The following is a 19,993-nucleotide window of genomic DNA, read 5'->3' as shown; positions in this document are numbered from 1 at the left end:
CCAATGGAACTCCATTCGGCTCTGGGCACAGGGTGGAATATCGTGTAAATACTGGACTCACACATTCGGGTGGAGGTTGTGAGAATGTGCCTTCCTGCTGAGCAACCCCACTCAGATCAACTTTTAAATAACCTCAGTTATCTCAAAAGGCCTCAGTTCCTCGACTGCACAATATGGTGACAGTAATGGCCACTGCACCCAAATCAGTTCCTACTGATTTGTGTAAGCCATGAGGCCCTGGAGGGGTCACTGTTCAGGGGTTTGTAACCAACTCCCACAGCAGACGGAGGAGCCCCACCTGCCCCTGCTGCCCTCCTCTGACAGGACTGCCCGCCATGCTGCGGAGCACAGGGTGGCCCTGCACATCCTGCCTGCCCTCTCTCCCCTGGTGCTTAGAAGTGCCCAAAGTGGCCTGGTGAGGGTCACTGTGGGGCAGCCCCAGCCTTGAGGTCCAATGCCTGCTGGCCCTGGCTCACAAGGGTCAGCATTCCTCCAGGGTTGGAGTCAGGGGGACCCAGGCAGAGGGGCAGGACTTGGGCCAGTATTCCTGGGAGAATGGTGTCTGTGCCAGGAGGTGAGATTGGGGGTGGGGGTTGCCTGGCCTGGGCTCCAGCCATACAAAACTGCCAGGGGCCCCGGGGCCCCCAGCTGGCCCAGTGCTGCCCCTTGGACTCCAGCACTGTGGGGAGACTTAAGGCCTGGGGCACAGGCCCTTGCTGACCACTACGGCAGGGTTTCTATCTTACTAATAGCCGCTGTACGCCAGCCCAGGGGTAACCAGTAGGGGCCAGCAGAGCCAGGCGAGGCATCACCCTCCACTTCCTCATCCCCCTGCACAATCGCAGCTTCCCTCAAGGCTGGTCATCGCCTCAGTGCTAAAGATCAGGCGTACAAGCTCCTCACACATGCCCTGGCCATGTCAGGGCTGGTGCTTCAGAGACCCCATGTTCACCCAAGAGTTCACAGAGGCCCCAGCTAGCACCAAGGCTGGCAGCACGAGCTTCAGGCAGACCACTGACCCCCCGAGTCTGGCCTCCTCTGCTGTAAATGGGGAACACCCAGCACCTCCTCACAGGCCCATTCCAAGCGCTCACGGTAGGACACAGGCCAAGGACAGCATTTGCAGAGCCCCTCGCATCTCGGCCAGGATCAGGGTGGCAGTTTATCCTGGGGAAGGCACTTCCGCAAGGTCAGGGTAACTGCACCCAGAGCAGTGGCACCAGCAGTGGTTGGGCAGAGTGATGGTCACTCCTGAGTGGGGCAAGTGGTGGGCGCCATGGTGGACGCTGATTTCCCCTGGCGCCCCCGGCTCCATGCGGTGGAGGCCTTGGTCCACGTGCAGAGGAGGAGGCCTCTGTGTGAACCCTAACTCACAGTTCAGAAGCTGCCTCACACTCAAGAGGAGCTTCCCTCTTCTGATGAGGAAACTGTCACAGTCCCCCATTACCTTGAGCTCGTGCATTAAGACCAAGTTGCTCATGCCATCGGCGCGCAGGCGGAATTCATGCTCCCTCTTTTGCGTTTCGCATTCAAACTCCAGCAGCAGCTCCTGGAACAGAAAGGGCTCAGGGTGAAAGGTAGACAGTGAGGACCCAGCAGAGACCCACCACGCATGACCAACAAGTGAATGGTCAGGAAGCAGAGGTCCCTGAAGGAGGGAGCCCGTCACAGACCCTGGAGAAGCGAGTCGGAGAAGACGACAGAGTCGACAGCAGGACCCGCCATCTGTAATATCTGCACAAATGTCATCGGAGGGCTCACCGCAGCCAGAGTTTACCCCAACAACGTGGATCAGCCTATTTCTCCCTCTAGCCAGGTCAGTTTCTGCTCTGCACAGAGTGAGCCACTGGGCATGGACAGTTGGAGAGCTGCTGAAGGATTTACAACGAGAAACATGAGGCCCCGGGAGCCCCTTCCCCAGCCCCTGCCCTGACCACCCACTTTTAACGCTTTTCCTGTTGCTTCCCTCTATGTCTCTAAATAACACGCTGGCGCCACCATTTCCTGTGTCAGTGTTCTGAGCTATCTGCTGGGTCCTTGCTACAACAGGCAACAGTTGAGCAGCCCATACCTCCCAGTGTGGCCATCCTGGCTCTGTTACACCTGGCTCTGTAAAGACATACGTCTTGCGAGCTTCACCCACAGGATGAATCGAAAAGCCAAAAGTTGATAAATCATTAGGACGATAAAATGATTCACTGCTCACCCAATAGTCAACAATGGTCACAGTTCACGTCTTGCACAGCTCCTTGTTTCTCCTGTTCTGAATTACTCTCCTCTCTCTCTTTTTTTCTAATTTTATTTTTTTCCTTTTTCTCCTCGAAGCCCCCCAGTACATAGTTGTATGTTATTCGTTGTGGGTCTTTCTAGTTGTGGCATGTGGGATGCTGCCTCAGCGTGGTTTGATGAGCAGTGCCATGTCCGCGCCCAGGATTCGAACCAACGAAACAGTGAGCCACCTGCAGCGGAGCGTGCAAACTTAACCACTCGGCCACTGGGCCAGCCCCTCTCCTCTCTCTCTTTACTTCTGTCTCTCTCTATCTGCCTGCCTCTCTGTCTGTCTCTGCTTATCTGTCTATCTCTGCCTGCCTGTCTGTCTCTCTGCCTATCTCTGTCTCTCTGTCTGCCTCTGTCCCTGCCTGTCTGTCTCCACCTGTCTGTCTGTCTGTCTGGTCTGTGTCTCTGCCTGTCTGCCTGCCTGTCTCATGTGTCGGTGGGTCTGTCTGGTCTGTCTGCCTGCCTATCTGCCTGTCTCTGCCTGTCTGTCTCCCTGTCTGTCTGGTCTGTCTGCTGTCTGCCTGTCTCTCTGTCAGCCTCGGCCCCTCACGTTTCCTTAGTGTGTCCACTTCCCAGGATGCAGCCCACAGCACAAACCTTCCTTCTCCTGCAGTGCTATCCTGCTGGGCCCTCGGTCTCCATGTTCCAGTCTGGCTTCTCCCTGGGCTAATGCATAGCTGTACCCCAGAACTTCCCTCCACAGTTCCCCCATGCAGGCCCCGGCATTCCTCGAGGCCGTCTTCCTCTGTTGGTTTACTCCTGCACGGAAGAGCCTCCTTCCTCTGTCTCCAAGGTCCCATCAAGGGGAGAGTGAGCCCGACGACATAGCCCTCTCTGAGGGGGATGGAGCCAGGAGCCCAGCCCCTCTGGCCTCTCTGCCCTGCCTCTCTCAGGCTCCCTGGCTCCCGCCTCCACATGGAGCTCACAGGGAGGCCTGAGGCTGCCAGCCAGCCACCCAATCTTGGGGACAGGGTGCCCGCTCAGGTGGGCAACTGCACACCTGCCCAGTGATAAATGCATGGCTGGCTCTCTCCCATTCTCTGAAGGTCGAGTGGGGGCCTCAGAAACACTGTGCAGAAGTACAACTGAAAACACACATTTACTGTTTTCATCCTTTGAGAAGCAAAATGAAGTATAAGGGGTCACATAAGTAACGCCATCTGGAACCACAATATGAAAATCATTGACATTCATTCCTCCTATGGCGTTACAAAATATTGAAGCATTCGGTTTCTGTTCAAAGTTCTGCAGGCTGTGGCCAGCAGGGGGAAGGAAGCCATCACGCAGGTGGAGCCCGGGCCCCTGACTGGCAGGTACATCTAACCAGGAACAAGAAGCCCTCGCCCTCGCACTGCACTGCTGCATCCATGTCCACTCCCAGTCCCACCTCACCCTAGAGATGTAGGGCTCTGCCTGCCTCGGGCTACCGTGATCCCTTGCTCCTGGGCACCCCTCTCCTGCTAGGCCCCCCACCTGCCTGCGCCCTGCAGTCCTCTGGCCGACATCCCCTGCCTCCCCAGTCCTTGTGTTCAAGACTCAGCCTGGAAAGCTCCTCTGTCTATACTCGCCCTCTGGTGATGTCCCAGGCTCCCAGCTCTGTACCCCGTGACTCCCTGGACCTGCGGCAGGCAAAGTTTCCTCTTGCCCAACACGCCTTCCCACAAGTCCAGGAGCCACCTCCCACACAGCCTGACCAACCGCCCTCCCCATCCTCCCCACACAGTTCCCCGGCTCAATACACGGAAAGTCACCTGCCAGGCACTCAGCCCCAACTGGGTATGTCCTAGGCACCTGCCTCTCTTGCCCCATCAGATCCATCAGCGTGTCCATGGGCCCCGCCGGATAGGTGTGTCCAAAACCGGCCCACTTCCCCCCAGGTCCTAGGCCCCACCTCTCACTTGAAGCGGCAGCAGCCTCCTCACGGTCTCCCTGCTGCCCCGGCCCCACAGTCTGTCCTCAGTGCAGCCGCAGATGATCTTCTCAAAACTCAACTCAGCTCACAGTGCCTCTCCTCCAAGCCCCTAAGCGTTCCTCATCTCACGTGGAGCCAAGGTTCACCCTTATGAGGGCCTGTGAGCCCTACTCAGCTGCCCCTGCCTAGGCCCCCTTGAACTTGAATGCTGGCCCAAGGCTCCCCAAGCACACAGGTGCCTGCCACTCCCTCCCACACCCCTCACCACCTGCAGACTTCACCCACATGTCCTCTTCTCAGGGCGCCACGTTGACCACCTTATTTAACAGGTCAGCCCCACCCACCCTGCCTCCCTTTGTCACTCAGGTGACAACGCTCTTGGGATGCTGCAGCTAGAGACTGTCCTGTTTAGGTGTCAACTGTGCTAGCTCGCCCCCGGGGCAGCCAGGTCCTAATGCCAGGGACTGCAAGGGTGCCAGCCACGTGCCTCGTGTTCAAAAAGTATTTCTGAGATGAAGAAATGAATTAACTAATCATTCCATTTCTCCTCCAATGCCTTCTACTCGTGTGACTGCTAACCAGCACGGAAGAAGCTTTCCTTAAGTCCACAGTCTACAACTCACAGCTCTAATAAGAGTTAACCAGACTAACTCAGTTCGCACTATCTTATGTTTCATCTTTCAAGAGAAAAATCATTATCACCACTGAATCAGTTTTACCTCTGGCAAGTCGATAACGGACACAAAGATCTTCGGAAACAAAGGACAGGAACCTGGCCCAAGGAAATCACGAAGCCAATGCACACTGAAGACCCTGCTTTGAGCTCTGACAGAGTAAGAGGAGGATGGCAGGGAAGGATTAAGCAAAAGCACACTGCACCCGAGAACCGTCAGGGCTCCAACTGTTCCGGAACCCACCAGACAAAGCCCACCCAGGTTTCTGGCAGCAGCCCTCGGTAGAACACCAATGCTGGAGGGTTTAAACATCAAGTTTCCTTCCTCCCAGAGACTCTGGTGCCACTTGAGGAGACTCCTCACTACTCAGATAAGTCACAACTGACTTCCCTTGATCACCCAGCTCAGGCCCCGCCTCACTGCTCTAATGACTCTAAGCTGTTTCCAAAAGTCACACCTGCCCACAATGACCAAAGTTGTTTGGTCCCCAAGAATCCCCACAGAAAACCCTCTGTAGGAAATTTCAAGAGCTCTAAAGGATGTTCTGAGTGATGGCAGCATCACAGACAACGAACTTTGAGCTTCCAGCGGGGAAGGAAGGGGTGATACGCTATGGGATGCTAAGCCTGGGCATCGGCGGGGCCTCTGCCTCTGCCGGCCACGGTTGGCAGACACAGCCACGCGTGAAAGTGCAGTCAGAAGGACAGTCGTGTCCACCGGCACCTTTCCATCCTGACTGGCCCTGCGCCTCACAGGACACCATCCTGTCTAGGGCGCTGGTGCTGTGCTGCGGGACGGTGGGCCAGGCAGTCAGGCCTACTCTGCCAGCATGACAAGTCTGTCCTTGAGAACTGCAGACCCCAGCACAGGCACACCGTACACATCTGCCCCGTGACACCTTCACCGAGAGACAAGGGGACAAGCTCAGAGCTCAGCGGCTCTCAGCGGCACCCTGAGAAGGGGCAGACAGGGACACAGCACAGGCTGACTTCTCAATCCAGCTCCTTGTCCGACATCGTGGACATGAGTCTAAAAATAAGGTGTGAGTAGTTATCCAGGGGCAGGGTAACAGTGGCTAAGAGTTCACACACTAGAGATGTCTTGGACTCAAATTAGAGCTCTGCCACTTATTAAGGGGATCTTGGGCAGGTTAGCTAATGTCTCTGGACCTCAGTTCCGCATCTGTAAAATGCAGATCAAAACTGTCTCTGTTGTGAGGGGCAGAGAAAGTCACACACGTGCATGTGGAGGCAGTTTCCATGAACACTGGCTGTTGCTATGACAACATGAGCTCAGCACATCCTGGAAGGAGACGAAGGGGACCTCGTCACCCTGGCACCTGCACCCACACAGCCCACATCCCCCTTGTACCCACACAGCTTGTCACTACTGTACACATGCAGCCCACATCACTCCTGCAAATATGCAGCCCACGTCACAACTGCACACAAACAGCCCACGTCCCCCTGCACCCATGCAGCCCGTCACCTTTGCACACATGCAAACCATGTCCCCCTGCACCCATGAAGCCTGTCACCCCTGCACACACACACAGACCACATCCCCCTGCACCCGTGAAGCCTGTCACCCCTGCACACACACAGCCCACATCACCCCTGCACATGCACAGCCCACATCACCCCTACACAGACACAGCCCACGTCACCCCTGCACATGCAGACCACGTCACTCCTGCACAGGCACAGCCCATGTCACCCCTACATAGACATAGCTCACATTACCCCTGCACATGCAGACCATGTCACTCCTGCACAGGCACAGCCCACATCACCCCTACACAGACACAGTTCACGTTACCCCTGCACATGCAGACCACGTCACTCCTGCACAGGCACAGCCCACATCACCCCTACACAGACACAGTTCACGTTACCCCTGCACATGCAGACCACGTCACTCCTGCACAGGCACAGCCCATGTCACCCCTACATAGACATAGCTCACATTACCCCTGCACATGCAGACCATGTCACTCCTGCACAGGCACAGCCCACATCACCCCTACACAGACACAGCCCACGTCACTCCTGCACAGGCACAGCCCACGTCACCCCTACACAGACACAGCCCACGTCACTCCTGCACAGGCACAGCCCACGTCACCCCTACACAGACACAGCCCATGTCACCCCTGCACAGGCACAGCCCACGTCACTCCTGCACAGGCACAGCCCACGTCACCCCTACACAGACACAGCCCATGTCACTCCTGCACAGGCACAGCCCACGTCACCCCTACACAGACACAGCCCATGTCACCCCTGCACAGGCACAGCCCACGTCACTCCTGCACAGGCACAGCCCACGTCACCCCTACACAGACACAGCCCATGTCACCCCTGCACATGCAGACCACGTCACTCCTGCACAGGCACAGCCCACGTCACCCCTACACAGACACAGCCCACGTCACCCCTGCACATGCAGACCACGTCACTCCTGCACATGCAGCCCACGTCACCCCTGCACAGACACAGTTCACGTCACCCCTGCACATGCAGATCATCACCCTGCACACACGCAGACTACATCTCTTCTGCACCCATGAAGCCCACATCACCTCTGCACATACGCAGCCTGTCACCCCTGCACACATGCAGCCAGTCACCCCGCACAGACGCAGCCCTACAACACCCCTGCACACACAAAGCCCCACGTCACCCCTGCATACATGCAGCCCATGTCACCCCTGCACTCAAGCAGCCCATCATTTTTGCACACACGCAGACCACATCACCCCCCCCACACACAGCTCTGACAGATGTGGACTCTAGCCATAATGTGGAGGAAATCCTTTGACCAAACCCCAACACAGCAGAGACACTCAGAAGTGTAGGCTGAGTTTCAGTGACACTGAGGGGAAATTTTGGTGACAGGTTTAAGTGTCACCTGTCAGCTGACACATCTATATTTAAACTTATGATTACATCTTGTTTTGTTGAAGGAAATACACTTATCACAACTTGAGTTCCCAGCTCTTTCTACAGGCAATAACTCAAATTTTAACTTTGTAATACTTTTTCCTAAAATAAATAAGGGAGGAAGTGTTTATTCATTTCGGAGAAAAGAAGACACTGTGGGAATTACTCCAGAGGAAGATCAGACCTCCCCCTCATCCTTCTCCCCAGACCATCACAGAACGGAAACCTGCCCCAAGAGTTTCACTTTGATCACGTGGATACCATACAGGCAACAAAACAGTCTTCTCCTTACCGGGGGCCACTGCTTTCAGGGTGGGCGGGCAGGACAGGCAGCTGAGAAGGGGCTCAACTCTGCACACCATACCTGCCTCTGCAGAGCAAGTTCACCATCAAGCTCCTCGAGCCTTCTCTCCAGCTTCCATTTCAGGTTTTCATACTGTTCCCGCTGATGGTCGATCTCACTGTTCTTGTCACTACATATAAAACGCAGCATTAAGAAAAGCTATACAGAATAGTCACCATCAGACACACGTGGTGCAGGTAAACTTCACAAACACGAACTGGCACTTTGCTTCTGTGGGGTGGCTTCCACCAGACCCGGGGGCAGCAACACTTCCCCCCACCTGGACCTGTGTGCTGCACCTGGACAGGTGACTGCTTGCAAAAGACTACAGGAAATGGGATCCAGAGACTCCCCACAGAATTCCCAAAGTATCCAGGATACAATGCAAAGTCAGCGGTTACTCCAAGAACCAGGAAAATCTCACTTGATTGAGAAAAGACCGTCAAGAGATGCCAACACCAAGATGACACAGATGTTGGAATAAGGATCTTATAGTGCCACCATAAAACTGCTTCCACAGGCCATTTAGTATACTCTAAACAAATGGGAAAGGGAAACTCTCAGCAAAGAAAACATGACAAAGAATTACACAGAAATCTGAGAACTGCAAAGTACAATAACCAAAACAAAAGGCTCACTGGATGGGCTCAATGGCAGGAGAAGACAGTACAGAAAAGAATCAGAGAACTGGAAGACAGCACTGTAGAAATTACCCTGAATATTATCAAAATAACAGAGAGAAACAGACAGAAAAAGAAAGCACACTGAGCCTCGGGAACCCGTGGGACAATAACAAAAGATGTAACGTTCACGTCACTGGAGTCCCAGAACAGAAGGAAGAAGAGGGTGGGGCTGAAAAGGTATTTGAAGAAATAACAGCTGAAAATGTCCCAAACTTGGCAAAAAGAATGGGGAGACACTTCACAAAACAACACAGAGCACTTTAAAGGTGCTTTCAACACTCAAAAATGGCCGGGAAGGAAAATCAGTATTTCCATGGAGGGCAACTCGGCCACACGTGTCGCTGTGCTAAATGCACCTGCCTTGGAGCCCCAAGTGCATCACAGTGCAATTCTGAGCAGCGGAGTCTGGGAGAGCCCAGTCATCAATGTCCATACTGCAGGTGAGACGTCATCGAGACCCTTCCCCACTCCGAGAGGGGTCGACCTTGGTTAAACTCTACAGCCCTCTCCCAGGTCCCCGGGGTGGTGGTATGGGGTGTGAACAACATTACAAGCCGCACTGTTCACGTAAGTGACATGCTCACTCGCACACTGCCTCCTCCTTCAGGACTGGGAGAACCTGTAGAAGGACCACAAACATCTTGAGCTTCCCTGGGACAAACTCCTGGGACTGGTGTATCTGCGGCAGAGACCCTGGAAGCTATACCTGTGCATCTTTACAGGAGATGTGGGCCGTCGGGCCTGGGGCTTCTGAGCCGGGGGGCCCCGCACCCACAGATGTGGGTCTCCTCTCCTCGTCCCTGAGCTGCCACAGAAAGCCACCTGCTGCAGAGGGGCACCTGCTGCTATCCCGCCAGCAGCTCTGCACCCGTCTGAGGGAGCAGGCCCAGCACAGGCAACAGAGGGCCAGACAGTCACTCAAAAGGATGTGGCGGAACTCAACACAGGACACGCAGAAGAGGTGCCACAAATAGCAGGGAGGCCATTGTGAACAGTGTGTCCAGGACACCTCCACTCAAGTATAAGACATGACGTCTCCCGGGGAAAACACACCAGACCCCTCAGGTAGTTTGTACTTTTTGCCTCACCATCTTCTGGGTGAAAAGACTTTCTACCAAGAGAACACATTACCTTTGTGATTTTAAAAAAGTACTTAAATGCTGTTTACCTTGGGAAAATACATAATGACATGGAAAACTCTTCAAGATCTTATCAAGTGAAAACAGAACATGCAGGACGAATGCTCTGGCTGTGACATGCAAGGACACACACATCACACGCGCAGAGAACAAACCCTGCCAAGACGCACTCGGTTCACCTGATAAGGGAAACACACGCTCTGAAATCAGGGGAAGAGGAAGCACCAGATTTGCACACGAACCTGTCTTACCTTTCTTTCCTACTGTCTCATCAAAATTCCCACTACCATGGTTGCTGAGCAGAGCCGAGGAGGAGGCTGTGACACGTGAGCCAGTTCCCAGAGGCCCAGCCAACAGGACCCTCTGACCAGAGCCTCAGGTTCTTAGTTGACTTGCCTCAAGACAGCTCACTTAGTTTTGAAATTAATATATATTTCACATCAATAAAATAATTATAAACTCAAATATGTTTTATTACAATGCTATAGATTTGGAATTCATGGAAAAAGTTCCAAATATTTCAACCACTCTCCAATAATTCCAGCTGCATCGGAATCCAGAAAAAGATACCAAGGCATTGTCTTGTCTACCTTCATTCAGTAAATACTGACTCAGGGTGGGCGCCCAGGTAGCACAGGGGAGCGGCAGGTGCATGGAGGCTGCCAGCACCCTGGGGGAGAGCGGAGTCTGGCCGCCCTTTACCTGTGGACCCGCTCCAGCTCCAGGCGATGTTCCTGCAACCTCAGCTGGTACTGCTGCTGCGCGTCCTCCAGCCTCCTGGCCTCAGTCGCAAGCGCCTGCCTCAACTTGGCCACCTCGATCTTCAGCTCGCTCACCTCGGCCTGCCTGGCCTCCTCCAGCCCTCGGGCCTGGGCGAACGCAGCGTCATAGCGCTCCAGCTCGCGGTCCCGCTCCTCCAGCACCTGCAAGTTGTAGACAAAGTCCTCCTGCAGGCGCTGCAGCTTCCCTTGTGCCTCCTCCAGCCGGCTCTGCACCTCCTGCACAGCTGCCTCCTGCAGTTGGGAGCGCTGGGCCTGCAGTGCTCTCCACTCCTCCTCCTTGCGAACCAGCAGCTCCTCCAGGGCCTGCTCCGAGGGCAGAGGCAGCATTGCAGCAGCTGCAGCAAAGAGAAGGTGGGCATCAGGCTCAGCGGTAGTCAGGGCCTCGCCATCCTCCCACAAGGCCCACCTCAGATCCCCACCTACAGCGACTGCTGTCACGAAAGCAGGGGTAGGGTCTGGGCCAGGCACCAGCTGTCTGGTCACACTGTGAATTCAGGAGAGCCACAAGGTGGCTCCCTCGGCCCAGGCCCCGAGGGTTCCTTCTGCCCTATCCTCACCTGACAGCAGAGGGGACAGGCAGTAAAGCCAGGATCCTGCAGGATGAAGAGGAAGGAACCAGAGGAAACACTGCTACCTACAAGCTCGGTTCCTTACAAGATATATGAGGCGCTCTCCCCATTCTGCAGATGAGAAAACTAAGACTGCTAAGTAGCTGAGCTAGACCTGGACAGCGGGCGGCCCTTGAGAGCCAAGCCCCTTCCCACCCCAGGCTCCTCCTCTGCAGCCAGAACTCAGTCTCCTGGAGATTCACTACCCAGGAGCAGCTTCCTTTGCTCTCTTCTTTCCAATCCATCATGGGCTGACATTTTTGGAAAACACAATAAAATAAAGTGCTAAGAAAAAATGAAATAAAGACCCAAACACACACAAGTCCAATTTTCTAATTATTAGATTCAACAGCATAAAAATACTTTGTGAAACTGCTAACAAGTGTCTAAAAACCTCTTATTCCCCATGTGTCTGCCGAGGACGGGCCACAGGGGGGTGGGGCGGTGGGGAGGGGGCTGGGGAGGGCTGCTCCTCGCCAGGGCAAGCTAGAGACATCATCATCACTGTCCCAGTCTTGTCACCTGGCAGAGAAGGGGTGGATTCTGACACGCAAAACTGCTCAGGGGGGCCTCCAAGGATGGAGAGATGCAAATTGGCCCAAGGTCGTGGGCGCTGGGTTGCCCACACAACAGGTCCAGAGGGGCGCAGGCTGTGCTGAGAGCCCGTCACCACCCAGGGGTCAGACGGCGGTGTGGGAATGATGCCCTTCTCTGAGAACGCCCAGCACCCCACCCTCTCATCGCCAGCCCTCGCTCTTTAGCTCAGTCACCCTGATCTACGATAACTTGATCTTTAAGTGTGTCCATGGATGCATCAATGAATTACAGAGAAACTGAGGGCATCGACTTTAAAAGCTTGGAATTCAGTAAAAATGGGAGTTACTGGCTTCAAATTCAGTCAGTTGCCAAGTATTTTCCCAAGCAGACGGTCAAGGAGCCCCCTAAGTGTGTCCTGAGGTCACCTCAGACCCTGTTCTCTCCCCTAATCCCTGGCACACAGAAGCTGACAAGTGTTTGCTTCACTCGTGAGCAAACCCTTATATTCTGTTATAGTGCTGGTCATCTTAACCAGGAAATGCGATTCTAGGTAATGTAATCCTCACAGACACAGTAAGAATTCCTAAATTCACTCATTTACTCATTTCACAAGTATTTCTTTAGCACTCACTAGAGGTAAGTGCTGTTCTGCCTGCTAAGGACAGACAGCTGAGGTCCCTGCACTGCCGGGCTGACATCCTTGCTGGGACAAGACAGAAGCATGGGAACAAAAGGGCAGAGGAGGTGACTCCCCACATCAAGAGTGGCCGGGGGCGGCATGGGGCTGCTCTGGACACATGGACGGGGGCGGGAGGCCCCGGCCCAGAGGGAGGGGCAGGAAGGGGCTCTGCCTAGTCTTCAGGACGTTCACGCGTCCTGCTCTACCTGGGCCCCCTGCGCTGACTTCAGGGCGCCTGGGACCACTGGGAAACCAGGATTACGTCAGGTCAGGCTGGCCACAAAGCTCAGGGAAAGCCCCGGTGTGCAATAACGAGGCCACACAGCGACCTCCACAGTCAGGGTCCACCCACACTAACTGGACATCTAATGGCTGCCCCAGCCCCCATGCACAAACTCAGCCGACCACCGGCAGAGCTGCGTGCGTGAGGAGCTGGTGTAAGGCCTAGTGAGCCTAGTGAGTTCCGGGGCCTGACACAGTCTCATCAACAGAAACCGACACACAAATGGGCAACCCACATGCCTGCACACACTCACAGGGCAAGAATCAGGATTTGAGCAAGCACACAACATTAAACGATGCCGATGCTGCTGTGATCTTAGACTAAGTGCCCGCGAGTCCTCTCTATGGTTCTCTACAGAGAGCACACGAACATCTGCGGGGTCAGCGGCCTCCCCTCCTCTGAGCACCGCTCATTAGTGCCCTGTCCTGTGCAGGCACCCTGCCACATCTCTTAAATGCATCGGTCACACAGCCACCCACGGGAGTTGCTCCTCTAGTACGGACATCTGATCACGTGATACTGTGCCCGTGGCTCCCAACCATTAGCAAGATGAAGTTCAACCTGTTTGGAACAGTAACAAAGACCCATAAGACGGGGCCTGGCCCTCGTGGCCCACCACAGCTCCCTCTGGATGTCTAGCCGCTCCCCAGAGAGAAACCAGCTTCTACCGTGTACCCCAGAGTCCACTGCACTCAGGACCCCAAAGGTAAACCCCCGATTGCTGCATGCTCCTTTCCTTCTTACCTCGTCACAAAACAGGCTGCCCTGCTTCTGCATAAACCTCACCAGAGGACGATCCTAAGAGCCCCGAGGCTGAGATCAAACAGCTTTAACATCACACACTCAAAATCCCATCCAATCTGTCTGTCAGCCAGCAGATGTCCCCAGGAAGCATCCGGTTTTCAGGAGGGTCCACAGGAAACTTCCGGGGAAACTGTAGAGATCTCCAGGGAGACAAGGGACCCCTGTCAACTCAGCTCTGCCCACGGCATTCACAGTCTTCTAGGAGGATCCGTGGGGTCAGAAGACCTGCTGCCCCGGCAGGGGAAGGGCCAGGAGTGCGCTAGGTGATCTCATCACTTTGATTTTCTCATTTGGAAAATACTGAGCTTTCCAACTCTTTCTGTATCTAAGGAAGATGTCTACCTACCAGGCCTGAAAAGCACTTGGAAATCCCTGGGTCCTGGGAAGAAGGAAACAACTCCTTGTGAAAGCCAAGGTGTCCCACACACGGAAAACTGGCAGCTTGCAGGCCCTAACAGACACTGGCAGCAGAGGCCCCACCTGGAAGACCACCTCAGCCACCAATTAGTCTGAATGTGCCCCTGGCGTGAAGATGATGCCGGCAACGACACAGGGGAGTGTGTCACTCGCCCTCACTCGCCCAGGCCTCACCCTGAGCACAGGCCCCAGCCTCCTCCGAGGCAAAGGGAGCGACGCCCAGGGTGGGATGCTCCACACGCAGAGCGCAGTAAGAAAGAGCCTCCAAAGACATCGCTTCCACCTCGTGACGGACTCCCAGTGATCTCTCCACAAATCACAACAGGGCCAAAGACTGCCAGAGCTGCAAGGATGACCCTCAACAGCCGGCATCCTGGTTAGAGGAAGGACTTCCAGACGAAGGATGAGTCCCAAGGAAGTATGAAAGGAGCGACGTGGAAGAGAAAGAACTTCCCAAACACAGTGGGCTCTGCAGATGGGCTGGCCTTGCCCTGCTGGCACCCCCATCTCTCCAGCAGCTGGCTGCAGTGACCACACCCCAGACAGACAGGGAAGGAGCACGTGAGGATGACTCTGCCCACCCCCATCTCAGCCCTCGCCAAGACGACCAGATTATCAGAGTAAAACACGGCACAGTCAGAGGCAAATCCAAAGGTCCCCGGATCAGCAGAGGTGACAGCGAAATTAATCACACTTCTGCTCGGCTGACCACAAATAGGGAGCAATCTGTTTCAGAATAAACATTTCACAAGTACTTAATTGGAAAAGCATCGCATGACCTCCATAAAACAAAAGCGGTCGCAGACTCCAAAAGTTACACAACAGGACCATCCGTACAGAGTAAAAGTCAGTCACTAGACCCTAACGAACAAGCCAATTAGGCACACCAGCTGGTCAGAGGGACATCAAAAGGGGGGCGTTTCTTTTCATCTCCTTCCCCGGAAGGATGCAGCCCCAGATACGTTTGGCTTTCCACTCGCCACTAGGAGGACGAACCCCATCACTCCAATGAACAGGAACCTAAATCTACCTCGGTCAGGAACGTTGTCTTGTTGCTGCTCTGCAAATATATTTAATGAGCTGTATTTACAAAATATTTTCATGGACTTGAAGGAAAGTCCAGAGGCGGCTCATCTGCTCTGCACTCAGGACAGGGAACTCGATGCTGGCACCCTCTGGAATCCCTCGCAAGCCGTGAGAGCTAAACTCAGCCATGTCACCTTCATGCAGGGCTAGGGAGTGAAAATGACAGGCCATGGCCCCAAGGCTCTTTTCCATACTTCACTGACTGTCAAGCAGGATCCACAACCATTTGTGAAACCTGAAGTGAGAGAGCTGAGCAGAGAGATCACAGTCCCAGCACTGGCACCTGCTGGGCTGAGGGCGCCTCTCCAGGGAGGGCCTGCAGTGCCTTTGTATTTGAGTTTACATCCACCAAATCCCCTTCCCCCGCCCCAGAGAAAGGGAGTAAATGAGAAATGAAATGGAAGAGAAGTTGAATAGTCTTGTAGTTAAGAGCTTAGACTCTGCTGACTTTCACAACCACAGAAATGTTTCTTCCACATACGGAAACTGAAAATCAACAAAGACAAAACGAAATATAAGCAGAAACAAGTGAACCTAACTTATTACAAATGAATAACACAAATGCACTAAAGCAACTCCGTCAAACAGCATTTTGACTACATATTCCAAGGATAAAAACAAAACAACTGCATGCAAATACTGTAGTCTAGTTGGTAGATTAGCTTTTCACAGAAAGGTGGATTGGCAATTCTGAGACTACTGTATGCGTAGTCCTGGATTGAGCAATAAGTCAATATATTGAGGAAAATGGGAGCCAGATTCCGAGAGGAAAAGCACTCTAGACTGAACCCTGTGGTAATAGATTGGAATTGCAGGCGTCACTATAAACTGTCTCTCTTTCTCTCTCTCTCTCTATACAAACTCTGTAAACAGTTTTTAAGATACATACACGGATATGCAGATCTAGAAACGCATACCAATGTATGTGGTGTACACAAATACACATTTCCTAGCTCTGCTCACTGAGAAAGCCAAAAAGCAAAGACACTCCAGTAGCAATGAGCATACCTGCACCCACATTTGCTTTCTAAACACCACCTTCTACACTAAAAGGAACCAGCACTCCTTAGAGAATGGCTGATTCTCGGCTGGGTTGAGGAAACCACAGGGTGAGCCTGGAGCATCTTGTGGTGCCAGAAAGCAAGGAAGTGCTCAAAAAGGTTGGGGACACGGAAGCCAAACCCACTTGAAGGGGCTCCTAATGCCCAAATCTGGACAATCAGAGCAACAAGAGACAATAGCAAAGGATTATAAACACAAACCTATGGAATAAAAATATAGTATCTATACTGACATAAATAACTGAATAAACAGAAAAACCAGGAGGTTCTTTCTTACAGAAGAATTCCAACTAATCAATGTAGAAGGAATAACAGACGTGGAAAAATCCCCATTCAGCAACCATGACATCCATCATTGTTTCAGAAAACACTCACTTGTGGATGCTAAAATTAGGGAGAGGCTAATTAGTATGGTCAGAAGCGAGGTACTTCCATAGGCTCAAGTATCTCCCCACCACACAGTTACTACTTCCAAAGGGGAAAACGGTTACCCCAGGATGCAGACGCCCCCCACGGCGCCGGGGGACCAAAGCCCGCCCGAGACAGCTGCACCACGTGCCGGGCCGGCGGCCGCTTCCCACCCACGGCGCAGCGAGCGCGAGTCCTCGGGAGGAAACAGCGGCGTTCCACAGCACGCGGGCTCGCGGAAGCCAGGGAGACGGAGGACGTGCCCCGGACGACAGGCGCGAGAAGACACGCGGGCCTGCCCGGGTCCGGGGAGCACAGTCCCCGCCGCCGGCCGCGCCTCCACAGCCCCGGACGGCGCCCGGCTCGCGTCAGCGACGGCCCCCTCGTTCCCCGGAGGCGCGCGCTCTGGGGAGCTCGCCAGGGCGCTGGGGAAGGCTCTGCGGCCTTTCCGCACGCGCCCCACCACCACAGACACCCGGCACCGCGGACCACACCGCGGGCGCAGGCCGTCCGCAGCCCGCGCCGCCCGGCCTCAGCGCCCGTTCCGCCGCCCGGCGGGACGCTGGCGACGGGGCGCCGGGACGGCCGCGCTCGGGTCGCCCGGGGGGCAGGCGCGCGTCCGCCCGGGAGCCCATTCGGCGGGGCCGGGAGGCCTCGGGTCGGCCCCGGGGGGCGCCCGAGGGGCCGCGAACCCAAGGCCCGCCGCCCGGCCCGAGCCCCCGCGCCTCACCCGGGACGCGCTCCGAGCGCCGCGGGCCTGCCGCGTTGCCATGGCGACCTGAGTCCGTCGCAGTGCTCGGTGCGGCGCTCCGGGCCCGCCGGCCGGAAACGCGAGCCCCGGCGTGGGGTTCCGGGCCCGCCCCGTGCGCCGGCACAGAGTGGCGCGTGGGGGTCCCCGGCCCCCCGACTCCGGGCGGGGGTCAGCCGAGTGAGACGGGCCGCAGGCCATCGCGGAGGGGCTGGGCGGAGGGCAGACGGCCGAGGCCGCCCGGTGCGACGGCCTTCCCTCGCCCGGCTGGGCTCCCCGAGCGCGCCCATCTGGTGGCCCCGACGTTGACTTGAGCCCGGGCGGGGGCTGCGCGTGGGGAGGAGGCGGCCCGGGGACGCACCTGGGGCGGCTGCGACTGCACGGGAGGCGTGGGAGGGGGCCCGGGGCTGCACGTGGGGGGCCGGCTGCAATTGGGGGGCTACAGGGGGCGTAGGGGTGCCAGGGCTGCGCGTAGGGCAGGCGGCTCTGCACCGGGCGTGGAGCGCAGTTCCGCGGGGCGAACGCGCGAGCCCGGAGAGATGCCGTGGACCGCGTGCATCCTCCAGCAGAGACAGGGCGCGGGGCGGGTCCCCTGGTGCGACGGGAAGCAGCGCTCGGACGGGTGGGGCTGCCGCGGGCTGGCTCTGGGTGCCCCGGGAGGCTCTTGCTCTGGGCGCTGCTGCACGGTGTTGGTGTGTGAGAATTCATCCGTTTGTCTGCACTCATAACCTGTGCGCTTTTGTGTTTCTGTTTTCGATTACAAGTTAAAAAGAGAAACAAAACCTCCTTTGCAGGCAGCCTGCCTCACACAGGCAGCAAGCAAACCTTTCGCCAAGGTCCCCACCCCATGCTTTGGGTCGCCCTCCAGCCGGCTCTGAGCGGCATGACAACAAGTGGAGATAAAATACTGCTCAGCCCATCTGGCTGGTGGCACCACAGGGCTCCAATTAGTGATGGGCACAGAGGCTGGGGGACACAGTCTTCCCCCATGCCCTTGGTCCGGCCCTTCCTGTCCTCTGTGTTTTCCCCACCCGGATGGCATGCCTGCTGCCCAAGCTGGTCCTGCCTGTGCTGGATAAACGTCTCACCCAATTAGTGGGAAGAAAGGTTCTGCTTTAGGAGGTGGCTGCTAGAGGGAGGTCAGTCCTTCAAGCCTCCTGGATAATGGCACAGACACCACGTGAAAATAGCCACGCCCTGCTGGAGGAGCCCGGAGGTCCCCGAGAACTTGAACCCACATCCCACAGGCCCTGGGCACCCTCGCTGCCTCCAGACCAGGGTAACCTGCTGTGGCAGAGCTGGGGTTCAAATCCCAGCTCCCCTCCTGCCGTATTAGCGCTTTCCAGGACTCGATTTGGTTCTCCATAAAATGGGCAAACAAGTTCCCTTCCCCGTTGTCTTGAGGATTAGAAACACCATGTGAATGACGGGTGCTGGTTCAGCCCCAGTGAAGGGGCTTGGTGGTGTGTCTCTAAACCAAAAGGACGAATAGGTCACACCCTCTTCAATGAGGACAGATCCTAACAATGTATGTGAGCTGTGTACTGCACCATCCCTGGCCCCTGACCTTGACCCAGAGCCAACCCTAACCCACCCGACCCCAACCCTGACCCTAGTGCTAACCCCGAGGGCATCCCCAGACTCAGCATGGCCTTGCTTCCCGCGGGAGGGGCCAGCTCCTACCTCTGTTTCCTGGTGACATGTGTCTTCCAGGCCCCTCCTCCAGTCTCCCAACAACCCCAGAACTTCTTACCCTCTCACCTGAGCCCCAGCTAAGGCTTGCAGGATGCCAGGCCCAGAGAGGTGCCTTACTCACTGTCCCCCCACATCACAGCCAGCAAAATGGTGGAGGCTGCCAGGGGCCCAGGCGCTCGCCACCCTGTGAGGGGCCTCGTCACCCCTGGCCAGCCCCCACTGCCCCTCTGAGATCTTCAAACTTATCCACTCGGCCTCCCTGGGACTCCTTCTCCGTGCCCCACACCCCAGGAGCCCAACACATGCCTGTGGGAGGACAAAGGGATGTCCTGGATGCCAGTCAGGCCTGCAGAGCCCCTTGGCGCCTGCCATCTTTGCCCCCATCTTACTGCCCCGTCTCTGTGGTGCCCACCCCCCAGCTCAGGCCCCTCACTGCCTCATCCCCTCACTCATCTGACCAGCATTTAGTGACCATCCAGCTAGCACCCGCCGCCCTCCAGGAGCTCCTGCCTCCTGGGCCCACCAGGGCTGGCATCAACACACAGCAGCCCAAGTGGCCCCTGGGCCCAGCCTGCTCGACGGTCTCCCTACCTGCGTCTCTGCTCACCTCACTGACGCTCTCACCTAGCTCCCTGCCCGGTCTCCTCACAAGTCAGGCCAGACCCCACATTCTCCCAGACCGTCTCCCCTGACCTGTCCACCATCCTGCTGGTCAGACCAGACTCGCAACCTTCCCTCCCCTCCCCCACCCAGAATGCCCTCTGCCCACCCTGCAAGGCAGTCCCCAGCCACCATGAGAGCCCCCCGTGTCAGCTCCCCACAGGCCACCCTGTGGTCACCCCACCACAGATGCACAAACAGAGCATTGGAAGCTGAGGGAGCCTGCCCGGTCCCTGGCGAGCTGCACAGCCAGGA

The 19,993-nt window shown here is 55.9% G+C and overlaps 1 protein-coding gene across 12 annotated transcripts in view; it reads right to left on the bottom strand.

Moving 5' to 3' along the window:
• CCDC57 (coiled-coil domain containing 57) overlaps positions 1-17,495 on the bottom strand; it is a 120,791-nt gene extending 103,296 nt beyond the window's left edge. For 4 of the 12 annotated variants that reach the window (XR_011423111.1, XM_070226783.1, XM_070226788.1 and 1 more), the window contains exons 1-4: positions 17,366-17,495; positions 10,673-11,087; positions 8,170-8,278; positions 1,448-1,549 (exon numbers count right to left, since the gene is read on the bottom strand). Coding sequence is in view for 10 of the 12 variants with exons in the window: in XM_070226783.1 (XP_070082884.1) it covers positions 1,448-1,549; positions 8,170-8,278; positions 10,673-11,079 (618 nt within the window). In the remaining 2 variants the exon portion in view is untranslated. Of the gene's footprint in view, positions 1-1,447; positions 1,550-8,169; positions 8,279-10,672; positions 11,088-13,603; positions 13,624-16,718; positions 17,343-17,365 lie in introns of those variants that run through there. The other 8 variants (XR_002811256.2, XM_070226786.1, XM_070226790.1 and 5 more) reach the window with 4 other exon arrangements.
• Positions 17,496-19,993: the final 2,498 nt, after the last annotated feature.

The sequence above is a fragment of the Equus caballus genome, chromosome 11, assembly GCF_041296265.1.
Source record: "Equus caballus isolate H_3958 breed thoroughbred chromosome 11, TB-T2T, whole genome shotgun sequence".
In the NCBI taxonomy this organism is placed as follows: Eukaryota; Metazoa; Chordata; class Mammalia; order Perissodactyla; family Equidae; genus Equus; species Equus caballus.
This window is presented reverse-complemented; position numbering and strand designations above follow the sequence as displayed.